At 34.4% G+C, this 14,636-nt stretch overlaps 1 protein-coding gene across 9 annotated transcripts in view; it reads left to right on the plus strand.

The window, feature by feature from the left end:
* Positions 1-14,636, plus strand: part of LOC144971474 (teneurin-m-like) — a 258,476-nt gene that overhangs the window by 211,967 nt on the left and 31,873 nt on the right. For 6 of the 9 annotated variants that reach the window (XM_078912418.1, XM_078912420.1, XM_078912419.1 and 3 more), the window contains exons 11-12: positions 6,217-6,411; positions 9,533-9,748. In XM_078912418.1, the coding sequence (XP_078768544.1) occupies positions 6,217-6,411; positions 9,533-9,748 (411 nt within the window). The remainder of the gene's footprint in view (positions 1-6,216; positions 6,412-9,532; positions 9,749-14,636) is intronic. The other 3 variants (XM_078912424.1, XM_078912425.1, XM_078912426.1) reach the window with 1 other exon arrangement.

Raw genomic sequence — 14,636 nt, forward strand, 5'->3', positions numbered from 1 at the left:
GATAAGAGTAGGATATAGATATTTTTATATATATATATATATATATATATATATATATATATATATATATACGTTTTGTACATTTAATATTAGACGAATGCGAGATTCGCGGCGCGCACAAACACACACATCACAGAGAGTAGAAGAGAGAGAGAGATGAGATGAGTGAGAGAATGAATTTTGTTTAGAGTAATGACGACACTTCTATCATGTTTTATATATATATATATTATATATATATATATATATATATATATATATATGTGTGTGTGTGTGTGTGTGTGTGCGTGTGTAAAAGAATATTGCGTCTTTTATAGCTCTATCTATCCATCATGCATCCGTTCATTGCTTATCCATTTTTCTATTTACTTATCTATTTGATGTCCTTGGGTGAGCAGTAACAGTGTCTCGGCTTGTAATAAGTGAAAAGATATTTTGAGCAATGTTATTGAGTGGATATTTAAAGATGGCCAAAAAACAATGGAAATTTGGTTACCTATTACTTGTTTGGGATATGAATTAGACATTGGAAAGCTTTTTTGAGGCTAATGAGCATTGTTTAATTGTGGACATGTCCCACATATATTATGTGTAATATTTATTTTTTCTGTCTTTTCTTTTTCTTTTCTTTTCTTTTCTTCTTCTTCTTTTTTTCTTTCTTCTTCTTCTTCTTTCTTTCTCTTCTTCTTTCTTCTTCTTCTTCTTCTTTCAAGTACCAAGTCTGTGCCAGACATCGGTGATCATGGTACGCCATTCATCTCTCTGATCAGATAACCTCAGAAAACTAATATTACTCTTCTCTTTCTTTGTCACCCAGCTGTTCAAACTATTCAAAGTACATTATTTCTATTCATCTTTCTATCTAGCTATCCAGCTCTCTAAAAGATAGATATAAATCTCCCTATTTATCCCCAATGTGACATGTGTCTTTAGACTCTATTCCAAGGAGTGACTGTAGTAATCCAGACGTAAGTCGCAGTGCAGCGCCTCAAAGTGAGCTAGGACGAGGTGACTTACTTAAGGCCAGACAGAGCGGTAATTCTTGTACCTACTGGGTAGAAAGCAAGGACCATACCGCTTTACTACCCAATCTAGCTATCTATCCATCTGGCCATTATCTATCTATTTATCTACTTATCTCTCTATCACTATCTCTATCTGCTGGCAACGTAGCTATCTATCTGTATTCATATCTATCTATTTGTCTATCTATCTATCTATCTATTATCTATATATCTGTCTGTCTTCCTATATCTATCTGTCTTTATCAATCTATCTATATCGACTAACCTATCAGCCTATCCATCTATCTATTCATGTATCTTTGTATCTAACCATCTATTTATCTATCTATCCTATATGTCTGCCTTTATCTATCTATCTATATTACCTATTAGTCTGTGTCTCTAAATGTCTATCCATCTATATCTATATTCTGTAGCTCGGATCACACTCGCCAACTATTCTCTCCTCTAACGTCGAACTCACCGACCACCGGACAATGTTAGTTGCCTATCAAACCAATAGTCCATTATTTAACATTTCATTCATCTGTTCATCCATCCATCCATCAATACATCTTTGTCCTAAATCCCTCGCCCCTCTTATCCCTTCCATTTATTTCAATTTTCGCAATCCAGTATCTAGATGCTATAGTCTTTATTTTTTTTCCCATCCTAGCTCAATGACGTAAATAGATTTAGTCCTTCACTGAAGTAGATCTCTCTCTCTCTCTCTCTCTCTCTCTCTCTCTCTCTCTCTCTCTCTCTCTCTCTCTCTCTCTCTCTCCGCAAACTCTGCTTGTTCTTCTTCCCCCTAGGGCAATCAATCTATTTGGGGCGACAAAATGGGAATCGAAATGGAGTGGATGAGTTAAAAATGAAATAAATGGCGGTGGAGCAAGTGGCGATGGTGGTGGATGCGATGTTGGGAATATTGATGGAGAGGGAAGATATTAGTTTAGTACTAGTTCGTGACTTTAGATTCTATTTATGGCTGCTGTGATTTTATCATAATTTCTTCTTACATTTGAGATGTAGTACATGAAATCAGCCTTGTATTGACAAAACTTAGAGAGTTTTGGCAAGTTGGAAGTCGTCTTGAACTTTCAATATATGAAAATAAAAATTCTGGTTAAAAAGAAGAAAGGCCTTTTGTCTTTTCTTCCTTTATGGCTCTATTATCCGAGGTTTGGTTTTGCAGTGTTAATTTGACATGTAGCAATTTCTTTGTACCTAGATTTTGAGTTAGATCGGATGGAAGGACAGATGGATTGCTGGAAAGAAGGGTTGTCAAACTCACAGACAGGTGGACAGATAAATAGATGGACAGATAGAGAGATAATTAGATATTGATGGATGGATGGAGAGAGAGAAAGAGAGAGAAAGAGAGAGAGAGAGAGAGAGAGAGAGAGAGAGAGAGAGAGGTGGTATATTAATATAGGTTGAAAAATAAAAAAGCAGCAGATGATCTGAAGAAAAAAGAGGAGACCGAGTGTTTATCTATGGAAGAGGATTACTTAAAGATAAACTATTATAAAAAGAACATCTAGAGAATTAGACTAAGATGGCGGAATAAGGCGGTTAGGAGAAAAAAAAAGGGGGGGGGGGGTCGAGAGAAGGGGAGAGAGAAAGATATGATGATACATATCAATCAAAAGAATAACAAAAAGAGACGTATCAGAGCCTTAGGCGACTCGTAACCTACTCTTGATCCTTATACCCGGTTCAACCATGGAACATTTTCTGTAAGTTCTACTTTATTCCTTAAGAAGAGAGGTGGAGTGGAGTTGAAGGATGGGGAATATTATTATGTGAACATGAATCTTCTTGCAATCCCAATTATACATCCATAATAATATTGTTGTAATCGATAGCTATTTTATTTTCTTCATCGACGCTAATCGAAATGGAAATGGAAATAGATGGGATCTTCTAAATAAAGAAGATGAAGAAGAAGGCAACGAAGTGTCTCGGGGCAGTATTGTAGTAGACGAGTTATTAAACTATTAAATCACTATTTTTGATTAGTTGGAAGACCTCCGTTTACTGCTATATTATAATCATATATACGAGTTTTCGTTATCATAATAATATAATTATATATATACAACAAACAATTGTTAACACGAACTACGGAGATTTTTTATTATAATATGTCGTGTCGCCCTTCAGCCAAAATTTTCAAAGACACGTATTTAAATATTTGGCCAGAAATCTCATATTTCAAATCTTGATTGAGTTAAATTACCCTCATCTTGGCAAATTAATTTTTTTTTTAAATAAAACTCTCAAACCTGGCACATTACGAGGGAGTTCTTGGAGTCCCAGGTTTGAGAGTTTGAATGACGAGTTTTCTGGCCAAATCTTTAAATGTGTAACTTTCAAGAACAGTTAAAAACTCCAAAATCTCCCGGAATCCCATAGAAAAGATGAGATTGTTTGTAGTTTTGTCATTCGTCCTTGACGTCGAATTAAAACGGTATTCCTGGAAAATACGATGTTTGCAATCCATTATAGAATGGCTTGTCAATATTTGTCAGTAAGTCATAATACGAGTAGCCTACATTACACAACGCCTAAAATTGATGCCTAGGATACGGACGATGAGAGAGTGAATTCGTACACTTTTATTATTGATGTCAATTTTTTTTCGCTATTAAGTTCAGCATTAATTCTACGCCATGCTGAACACATCTCGTTGTAAATTTTATTGAGATCTAGTTAATACAATCAATAGAGATTTCATTGTTATCATCCCGACTGCGATAACGATGATGATGATGATGATGATGATGATGAGGAGGAGGAGGAGGGGGAGAGGAGCATTCCGATTTTCAAGGGTTTTGACTTAATCTGCTATCACCTTATCTTCCCACTCCTCTCTCTTTCTCTTTCTCTCTCTCTCTCTCTCTCTCTCTCTCTCTCTCTCTCCATATATATGTCTAGATATATTTGTATCTCTATAGCTATCTTCTTACTAGCCTATCCTGCTTCTATGGTTTGTGATTGTATTTTGACAGGGGATATTTTTTTTCTGTAAATCTTCTGCACTGTTTGTCTTGGTTATTATAATTAGCTTATATATCTTTCTAGGTTATGATTTTGATTTACATTGTACTATTTTTGTTAGATTGCTTGTTTTTTTGTTTCAGCGGTCTCTCATATAACCTCAATTGTGTTGGAAGAGACCTAAAGCAACAAACAAACAAACAAATCCATCCACCAACCAACGTACCTATCTGTGTAGCTATCTATTTATCTATCAATTTTGACTGTCTATCTATCTATCTATCTATCTATCTATCTATCTATCTATCTATCTATCTATCTATCACCTTGATATTCGTGATTAGAACGGAGCAATAATTAATATCCAGTTTATTCCTATGGGTGTGTGGATATTAATTACAATGAAAGGATTTATTCACCCTTCCGCTCACTAGGGTGTCATTGCTGGGTGTATTTTATCCCCATAGTTCATCATTGTGATGAGAGGGTTACAAAAAGTCGCAACTTGAGATGGTGGGTAAATAATATAATAGTTACTCTTCGAGAACTCAATCATGATTGGTACAGTCGGTATTCGCAGTGTGTATTCTTGTATCCGATTATCTGCGCATTGTTGGATCATTTTCAATGTCCACATATTGAAGAAGTTTAAATTTGAGACTGTTGTTGACAAGGGGACGATCGATATTTTTCTTGCCTGTGCTCGGGTCATTTGTCACATTGCAAAATGTGCTCAAAGTTTCTGACACTGAAAAGTATTCACAGTTTTCGAAATACCCAACATCAGAATAGGTCATTTTGTTCAGCTTGACCCATAGAGATGTGTAATTACAGCTTTCATAAACAAAGAAACGTGCTTACATTCATTTTTTAAAATATCCAATTGTTCTACAGCAACAAATCATGAGATCGATTACTCGATGGGAAGAAAACCTGAATGTTGATCGCACCTATTTATAGGGCCATCTTAACTCATCGATATTTGAAGTCAAATCTTTTTTTAAACATATTTTTTTTAAATTTAATTAACTGAGCTTTATATAGAGCAATATCCACTAAATGTGCTCAAAGCGCTTTACAAGGGGTCCCTGGTCAACAGCAACATTTAACATGTAGGACGGGACATGCCGCCTGTTTGGCGATATTCCAATTTTTCCGACAAAGACACCTCTGTTAACGGCCAGGTACTCATTTTACACCCGAGTGTGGTGAGAGAATGTAATGTGAGTAAAGAACCTTTTCCAAGGACTCAACTATGCGCCGAGTGCGAGGCTCGAACCCAGGACCTTCCGATCCGAAAGCGAGTGTCATACCACTAGACCACATTCTGGCCAAAATAATGGATAATGTGTTTTGTCCGTGCACTGCAGTATATATATTATCTGTAATGACTTGTCACAAGTCCCTTTGTCTCTCCGCTATAGCACTTTCATCACAGTCTACATTCGAGGCATCCCACGGCATGCCCAAGGGATGGCTCAGTTCTATATCTTCATACATAAATAATGGCCTGTCACGCTTTTCAATAGCCTGGTTATACTTGTACCTTCCTTTGTTTATTCTACTATCTATATTATAATGATACGGCAAACACTCATATAATCCATTGTGTCGTTTGTCCTTGTATGTACTACGTTATCTCTATGAATAATTATCACATTCTATTCTTATTATGACTCACTTCAAGCAATTTTTCTCTCTTTGTTAGGCTAGTTTTGTTTTCGTTTTGCTTTTTTTAATTTTATTTTTTATTTTTTTATTTTTTTATTTATTTTTTTTCGTCTTGGATTTTTGTTTTTTAATTTTTGCTTTGTATCGTTTTTTTTTTTTTTTTTGTTTACTTTTTTTTAGGTCTTCGGCTTTTGTTTTTTTGTTCTTGATTTTTTTTTTTTCCCCTTTATTTTATTTTTGTTTTATTTGGGGAAGGTTTGGGTTTTTTAAATTTATTTTTTTTCGGTTTGTTTTTCTTTATTTTGTTTTGTTTTTGTTTTTTTGTTGTTGTTTTTTTTTTTTTTGGGGGGGGGTTGTTTGTGGTCTTTTTTGTTTGTTTGTTTTTTCCCTTTCGTTCCTCATATTAGATGTGTGTCCAGTTCTTTGTCAATTGTATGGGGGCAACGGTGTATTATCTCGTTCTTGTTCCACTGAAGCAATCGTAAAGTTTCATGATTTATTTTTTATTTTCTTTCCCTATAATATCTAATACCAGATGTGTGCCCAGTGCTCTGTAACGGCAACGGCGAATACCTACGGGGCCAGTGTTTGTGCAATACGGGCTGGAAGGGCGTGGAATGTGACCTCAGGGAATCGGAGTGCGCCGTGTCCAACTGCAACAGTAACGGGCACTGCATCAATGGCGAGTGTCACTGTTTCGTGGGGTTCAAGGGTCCTGACTGCGGTATCGGTGAGTGTTCAGTGCATACGTAGTAGTAATCGATTATTGGTCTTGTACGATACTAGTATCGATCTGTGCTATGACTTAATCCTACGTAAATTGGAAAACTAACATCAACAAGAAATAGGCTCAGGATCGTAACATTATTTATTATGAGAAACGAGATTTTCAAGTGGAAATTGCTCGTTAATCAATTCAACATTTATATTAGACTACGTAAACTTTGTCATGAAAAGTAAGAGAAAAAAAGAATTTTAGAATTGATTTTTATAGCTGTACCCTGAGAAAGCTTGGGGAAAGAGGGGTGGGGGTGGGGGGTATGGAATTGTTCAAATGCTAATTGTAAATGGGATTACATTTCACGGTAGAATTGCCCAGATAACAAGCCTTTTGAACCACTTTAAATTCGGGAACTTTCTGTGGTGACAAGGTTGGAAGATAAATTATTCTCATTAACGCAAACAAGGGGGTTTTCATGCGTTTTAAAACATAATTTAAGCAAGACTTGAATAAATGTCCTTCTTTTAGACAGTCGATATGTCTCACGCTTGTATGATAATGGTATTGGAAATGATGAAATAACGATCATTTATTAGATAGGTGTAGGGTTGCATATAAGTGTCGTCGAATGCAATGTTACGAATCGGTAAACACAGAGTTATCTTTTTTAGAAATGACTAATTGGCAACTGACGATCAAAGAATAGTTTAATGATGTTGACAAACAGCAACACATTAGAACAATAATTTGTCGAACCATGTGCATACATAAACTTATTTTTCGGTAGCTGTGACATTTTCTACACGTTTCACTTTCGGTGCCGGTTTTATATTTCTTATATTTGTTTGTTTGTTTGTTTTTGGTTTTTTTTTTTATCATTCTCGTCACACCGTCATTTCGTTGTAAACTTGTTCAGTATTTATTAGACGTTTCTATCTATTCTTGTGTACCATTTTGTCATTCTTGTTGTAATTTATATTCCACATTTTTTATACATTTTTGTCGTGCTAAAATGGTTACCTCGTCTAAATCTATTGAGGGAAGTCGTAGTGTTGAAATTGATAAACTTTCACTTCAGATTGATATTTTTTTCATCTTAATAACTATTATAGATATACCTTCCTGGGAATCAAACAATTTATATCGTACTTTTTCTCTGGCGTTAATTATAAGAGCCGCTATGCGATAGCTTCTGCAGCAACGCTTTATTTCTTTCGCTAATCTGTTTTTCTACTAATATTCTTACATTATATAATAATAAATTCAATTTAACAATCGTAACTGCTTTTAATCATAACCCTGTTTATATTATTCTGGTTACAAGTAATTGAGTTTTATGCTTAACTAAATACAATGTAAATTATTTATATTAATATGACATATTATAGTGTATTTGTTTATCTTTTAAAAAATTTTTGAGCAATCAAAACTCACATTTTGAAACCAATTTATGGAATTCGTCATCTTGTTACGATATCAGCCATCCTGTAACCTCATTAAGGCCGAATAATCTCTATATTATTATTTACGATGTAGCCAATGTCATGATATATCCTAAATGCTATAGTTTCTACCAAAGCATGCATTACCTTCATCTTTCCTTCACCTACACTTCGTCTTTTTCCTTTTTCCAATCGGCTGTATTTCGATTTTATGTAGTCCACTATTCGTATCATAGCGAGCATTCAAATAATAAAATTCCAAAGAGAGATCCCAAAATAAACTTTTCACTGATTTAAACTGAAGATTTATGGCCATGAGATTCGCTCTTTGTGGGATACCGTTTCAAATCGGACCTCGATTTTAAAAAGATATTTCTTGGTTTCGTACTTTGTTTTCTCTGTGAAAATAAGTTGTCTTGCTCCTGATTCAATTCAGATTCAGACTTTTTTATAAATTTCATTTTAATAAATATGACTGATTATAAATTGTTTTATTATTGAGAAATATAACATGTAAATTAAGCAAATATTTAGGTATGGAAATACGATTTATTTTTATTGTGGCGGTGTGGAGTTGCACACTATCCACCATCTTACATTGCTTAGGAGTAGTCGTTGTTTTCAAAGAATTTAAAATTTGAATAAAATAGAACTATTTTCGAAGGACATAAGTTATATTCTTTAACCATTAGTAATTAGTTAAATTCTTTAGCCAGTAGTAGAGAGATGAATTATTCGATTAGACAGATCCGACTCTTTAAGAATTGTTCGAATTAAAAACTTTTCAATGTGTAAATGTATTTATGGTAAATAATGATGTTGTTAATTATGTATTATCTTCATGTGTGCTTTGTAGTAGGTTGTATCAATTATATATTCTTGTACTTCATTTTCTTATCTCTTCCTTCTGACATCATAATGAACTAAAGACAATTTAAACATTTCTTTTAAACTTCTTTATTTTTAAAACAAAAACAAAACAAAACTTGGAACATACTTTTCAAATTGAATGTAAACAAAAATGCAGTTTACAGATTTTAAACAGTCAACAAACTTATCAGCAGTAAACTTTATTGACTAATTTTGGTTTATGATAAGCATGAATGTGTTATAAATGTCATGCATTACACATTATTGAAAACAAAAACTCTAAATTGATTCAAGCGAATTAAATTGCTGATATTTTTCATTAGATGTGGTTTTTATGACACCGTACTGCTCTCCTCTCTATTTCACGATCTATTACCAGCAGAATATGGACAAAAATAATTAAGAATATAAACTTTTGTAACATCTGTAATTTGAGTAAACTGTTTACATGTTTTATCATGTAAACATCGTCTCGTCTTTCAAACATGATCAGAACGTTTTATTTGAAATCTTACGATGTGAAACAGAGAATTGAGCTTTTATTTTTAACTTTTAAAAACACCTTCTTCTTATATATTATGTGTTCTTGATTAATAATATTAACTTTTTACCTGATTTTCACATGGGCTTTTATTCAAATGTATTTTTCAATAGCTTTGTTTTCAAATAAATTCATATATCATATATTTTGTCTGTAATATTTATCATTAATTTATTGATGTTTGCTTTTATTTTATTCTTTTTTCTTCTTCTTCTTCTTCTTTTTAAATACCCCACCAAAAAAAAAAAAATTAAAAATAATCTCTTGTTTAATTCAGTTGATTGTCACGTGCCCGATTGCTCGGGTAACGGTATGTGTGTCCTCGGGACGTGCCGATGTTATAGGGGGTTTAAGGGGAAAGACTGTAGCCAGCCAGATAAAATCAATGTCACTCAGCTGTGCTCCAGGAGCTGCTCCGGCCATGGGCTCTACGATGTTGTTGCTGGAAAGTGCGAATGTCGCCATCATTTCTCTGGCGTCGACTGTGAAACAGGTAACCACGATCAATCAATCAATCATCGTCATCATCCCAATTCGTCATCCCAATATATAATTTTTTAACGATGAGCGACCTTGCTACTTACTCAGACCTGGTGTCAACTTACCAGCTTAGCTTCCGGACGCGATTCTGCCGAGTACGATGTTTGTACGCTGAGCATAATAATGTCCATCTGAAATGGTCTTTAATAGCATTTGGGAATCTCGGATGTACCCTTACAGCTGTATATTATGGGATACGAAAAACACGACCTTTGTCTTTGGATTCACTTATCTTATTTATATATGATTTAAAGTATGAAACTCACCCATTACCAACATTTAATTTGTTACCGTAAGGCGTATCCAACTTTGTGACCCATCGTCTCAAAACGGCATTATGTCGGAACTAACCAGATGCTTAAAAGCCGAATTAAATGTTAAACTGGTCAAAAAAATAAATTGTTGGCATTAGCACCCTAAAATATGGTATCCAGTCTCCTCAATAAAACCTACAAACTCAACAAAGTCTGATATTTCTGGCTATTAATTCAATTTTCAACATCTTAACCAACCCAACTTAATACCGTTTTGAGGCGAAGGGTCATTAAATAAAGCTAGAGATATTCTATTCATCCTACCCGTTCCGAAAGCGGCGTACCTCCATGTTCCAAGCCTTATTGCTCCCTTAGTAGATAACTGAAAAGATCCTTGATGCAATATTTAAACATTAAAAAGGAATGGAGTCATCCAATTTCGAATTTATTTTTGAAAGCTTTCCGTTTTCATAGCGTTATTATGTTTGTGGAATTGTGTAGAAGTCTTTCTTTTGGGGACTTGCTACTATTAAGCAGATCAAGGTATTAATAAAATTGTATTTCCAAGGTGTTTTTTGTTTTTGTTTTTTTTTTTTTTTTTTGTCAATTGTAATGATCAGCAATTTTAACAATACACAAAAATGTCGATGCATTGTCGCGAGATATTTAGAAATTATTGATTAACTACGTATTCAAAAGAATGAATGAAGTAATACGGCTTTGGTTCGAATCGAATTATAATCATTCGTCACATTCAGGAAAAGGAAATTAATAAGCTCAAATTCCATAAGAAATAGTACTACAAATTGTAACAGACAGCAGCTGGGCTTCTTTTCTTTTTTTCTTTTTTTTTTCTTTTATAGGTGGAGGGATGTTTGTTTGTTTGCTTTGTGTGTGTGTGTGTGTGTGTGTGTGTGTGTGTGTGTGTGTGTGTGTGTGTGTGGTTTTTTTGTTTGTTTGTTTTTGTTATGGAGGTGGGGGGTAGTGTTTTTTTTTTTTTCTTTCACTGTTTGTTTTTTGTTATTAAAGCAGGTTGAGTTTAGGTGTTAATAAGACAAAATAAAGCCAATGATATTTTGAGATCGTAAAAGTTTACTTAGTTTGAAACGAAAAATTATCAAAAATAGATATCTATTAGATGTTTCCGTGCTGGGTGGAAACAAAACGCCAATTCTAATTCCGACTGTAATTGGATTTGGCGTTAAAGGATCTTTGATTCTGAGATCTAAGGAAAATATAAAAGACATTTCACTGATGAAATAATAATATAGTAACATAATGCCTTGGTGGTATTTATTGGACTTCGAATGGGGGGAGGGGGGTGATAGATTAAGATTAAATTTGCAGCCGTCCTGGTATGAAGACTGGTAAGAAGACACCTTGTCGTTTGGAGCGTCATAATAAATATTATTTCGTTCGTCCTTGGTGGTGACTAATGAGTGTCGTAGTGATGGACAAAATTATAGGGGTTGATTAATTAATCATTGTAGGTGCTCGACGTGGTTGTGGTTTTGAGTAATTAATTATTAATTAATTAATGACTCCGCCTTCCATCTTGTGAAAACTTTTTTTTTTTTTTTGGTTTGCTACATTTCCAATCCTGTCTCTTCTTTGTGTGTGTAAGTTTGTTTTTTTTGTTTTTTGTTTTTTTTTTGGTTGAGGTGGACGTGACTAAATTAGAAAACGGTAGGAGGGAGCTGACTGAAGTCTTTGATCGTGAAAATACTGACGAATACTGACTCCTGGAGAGGAGCTTTCGTATGGGAACAATACAGACGACGATGGGCGTTTCGGTTACAAACCCTTCGTAAGCACAACGAAGGGTTTGTACCCGAAACGTCCATTCTCTGTTTTGTTCCCATACGAAGACTCTCCATTTTCTTTTTTTTTTTTCGTTAGTATTTTCACGTGTCTAAATTATTCTTCTTCACATTCTTTATCAATGTACGTCTTGGGTTCTCTGTCTGAAGAAGCATTGCTATATCAATATACCCCCACCCCCTCCCTCCCCTTTCCTTTCTTCTTAGTCTTTTGGTTTCGGTGCTTTCTTCAATGATATTGCTCTGATCTGACTGTAAATTGTGTATATAATATGTGTATGTGTGTGTTTGTTTGAGTGTCTTTGAATGGTTTTAAAGGCGCTAGGACACTTTACGTCGTATAAACACCTTTCCTATCTGTCATCCTTTATAATTTTACGAGATCATAAATATAAGTATCACATCATGATCAATTTTTTTCAAAGGCAACATTCTTAAGGAACTGGTGTGAACTATAAGCCAAATTCTTTCTTTCTCGTAGTATGTGAATGCTTGTTCTTGTCTAGCGACTGACTGACTTTCAACGAGTTCTTCAAACAATCGTTCCTGGCTGTGTATTGCCCTTAGGCGTCCCTCGTATCTACATCAATTTATTATAATATCTCATATCAAGGAGTCGAATACTTTTCTACTTAATATCATACTCTTTTATCTAAAATGGGAACAGTTTATAATTACAAGAATGGATACTAACTGCATCGTGAGACAGTCGGTCGCCCATCAAACCGACCCCCTTGCATCTTGCAACATTTAATTTACTCGTATAATAAAAGTGATGCATCTGTAATGAAGCGTGGCCTTCGCAAAGTTATAGCCTGACACTGACCAAAAAATGACGTCAAAATACCAGTCTTTTGCCACAAAAGAAAACAAATCGTGAGTTGTATTCAATAGTTCAACCAATGAAATAACTTGTTTCCATGAGCTCTACTAACGACAACTCACTAGGCGGTGCAAAAACCAAATAATGACGTCAAACTGCCAGTCCTTTTGGATTTCAGTGTCAGGCTATATAACGATGGCTACGAATGAAGTCGGTTCTACAATGAAAATGGCGTGTGAGTGTTCTTGGCCTTCAGAAGGTGGGCTCCATTCCATAATAATAAAGAGTAACATTTTCCATTAAATTAACACTTTGGGGGGGGTTTTTTTGGGTCTCTTTCTATCTGTTGCATATTTTGGATTTTCTTTGGTTTGCAGAAACTTTTGTGTTCGTTATTCTTTTTTTTCAATCTCTCTCTTAGTCGATGATAGGTCCTTTGTTTGGGTTTTTTTTCTCCAAAAATATATTTGTAACTCACCGCGTCATAATGGTATTATGTCGAAAAGAACTTGATGAACAAATGAAATTTGGGTATTAAAAACGGTATCAGAATAAGGAAATAAAAAAATATTTAAAAAAATAAAAATTCCCTTTATTCATCCCCAAGGAGAAATTTGTCTTTAGGGTCTATTCCAAGGGAAGACTGGAATAACCCAGGCGTCAGCCGCAGTGCAGCGCCGCAAAGTGAGCTAGGGCTAGGTGGTGACTTGCTCAATGAATGCCACACAGCGCAGCGGCGGCGGGTGATCGAACTCGTTACCTTTTGGGTGCGAAGCAAAGACCGTACCGCTGAGCCACACTGCCCCGTAATTTGGATTCTTTAGAGTTTAAAAGATAAAAATAAAAACAGACTCTCCTTAAATAGAATGCAACTTAAAATTCAGTTAAAAACTTTAGGTTGACCTGGACATAATACCATTTTGAGATGAGCGGTCACATTTATGACAGAATTTACAAATTCCTTGTTTAACTTTGTTCATTTTACAGGGAGAACGTTTATTAGTTATCTGACTGTAAAATGTTTGAAATATCACACTGTATCTATACTCTAATAATTAAAATAACATTATCTTATCAAGACTTATATTTACACATATTATATTAATATCCACTGTCTGCTAATACCTAATGTGTATTTTCCCATTTTCTCAAGGCTAATCAGAAAAAAAAATGTATTTGCTCGAGAATCTAGTCGGATTTCAAGTTCTCTCTATTTACCATCGTCAAGATCATCATCACCATCATCGTCATCATTATCACCATCACCATCATCATCATTATTCATTTCTTAGTCAACATCATCATCAACATCATCAAAATCATCGTTAGTCACCATCATATCATGACTATCATCTCATCCATTATCGTAGTAAGTCATCTTAATCACCTCTCTCACTACAATCACCACATCCCATTTATTATCATCATCATGAACATCATTATCACCGATCATCAACAGCACCAATGCTATCACCACCATTAAACATTCACATCATCGATAAGGCCTTTGAAACTTTCCAAGCAACCATTGTGGGAAATTCATTTGTTAAACGTTCCTATCAAATCACATTAATTATTCTGCTTTAAATAGCAATATTCTCTCGGTACTACCCTAAGGTAAAATCCAACTTTATCTCGCTTGTTGTTTTCTGTCATTCTTTTAATCACTTGATAGCTCGCTTTTTTGGCAATGTTGCATTCTAACTAAAAAACACTTGCCCATTCTTTTACTGCTTTTAAAACTTTTTTCGTTGCATTTTGCTTTCAGCCTCTTCATAAGTTCATTTTCCGATTATTTATCTGCTAGATAGTCTAATTCGTTGTCGTCACTTTTTTTTTATCGCAAATTTCATTTAAATTCACCTTTAGTTTTTAGAGCATGGTTTATTTTTTTAAAATTTTTAGATATCAAAATAGCCTTTTTAATATCTTTTGTTTGTTTGT

The sequence above is a fragment of the Berghia stephanieae genome, chromosome 4 (assembly GCF_034508935.2).
Source record: "Berghia stephanieae isolate SIO BIC M18660-M18661 chromosome 4, UCSD_Bste_1.3, whole genome shotgun sequence".
Lineage (NCBI taxonomy): Eukaryota > Metazoa > Mollusca > Gastropoda > Nudibranchia > Aeolidiidae > Berghia > Berghia stephanieae.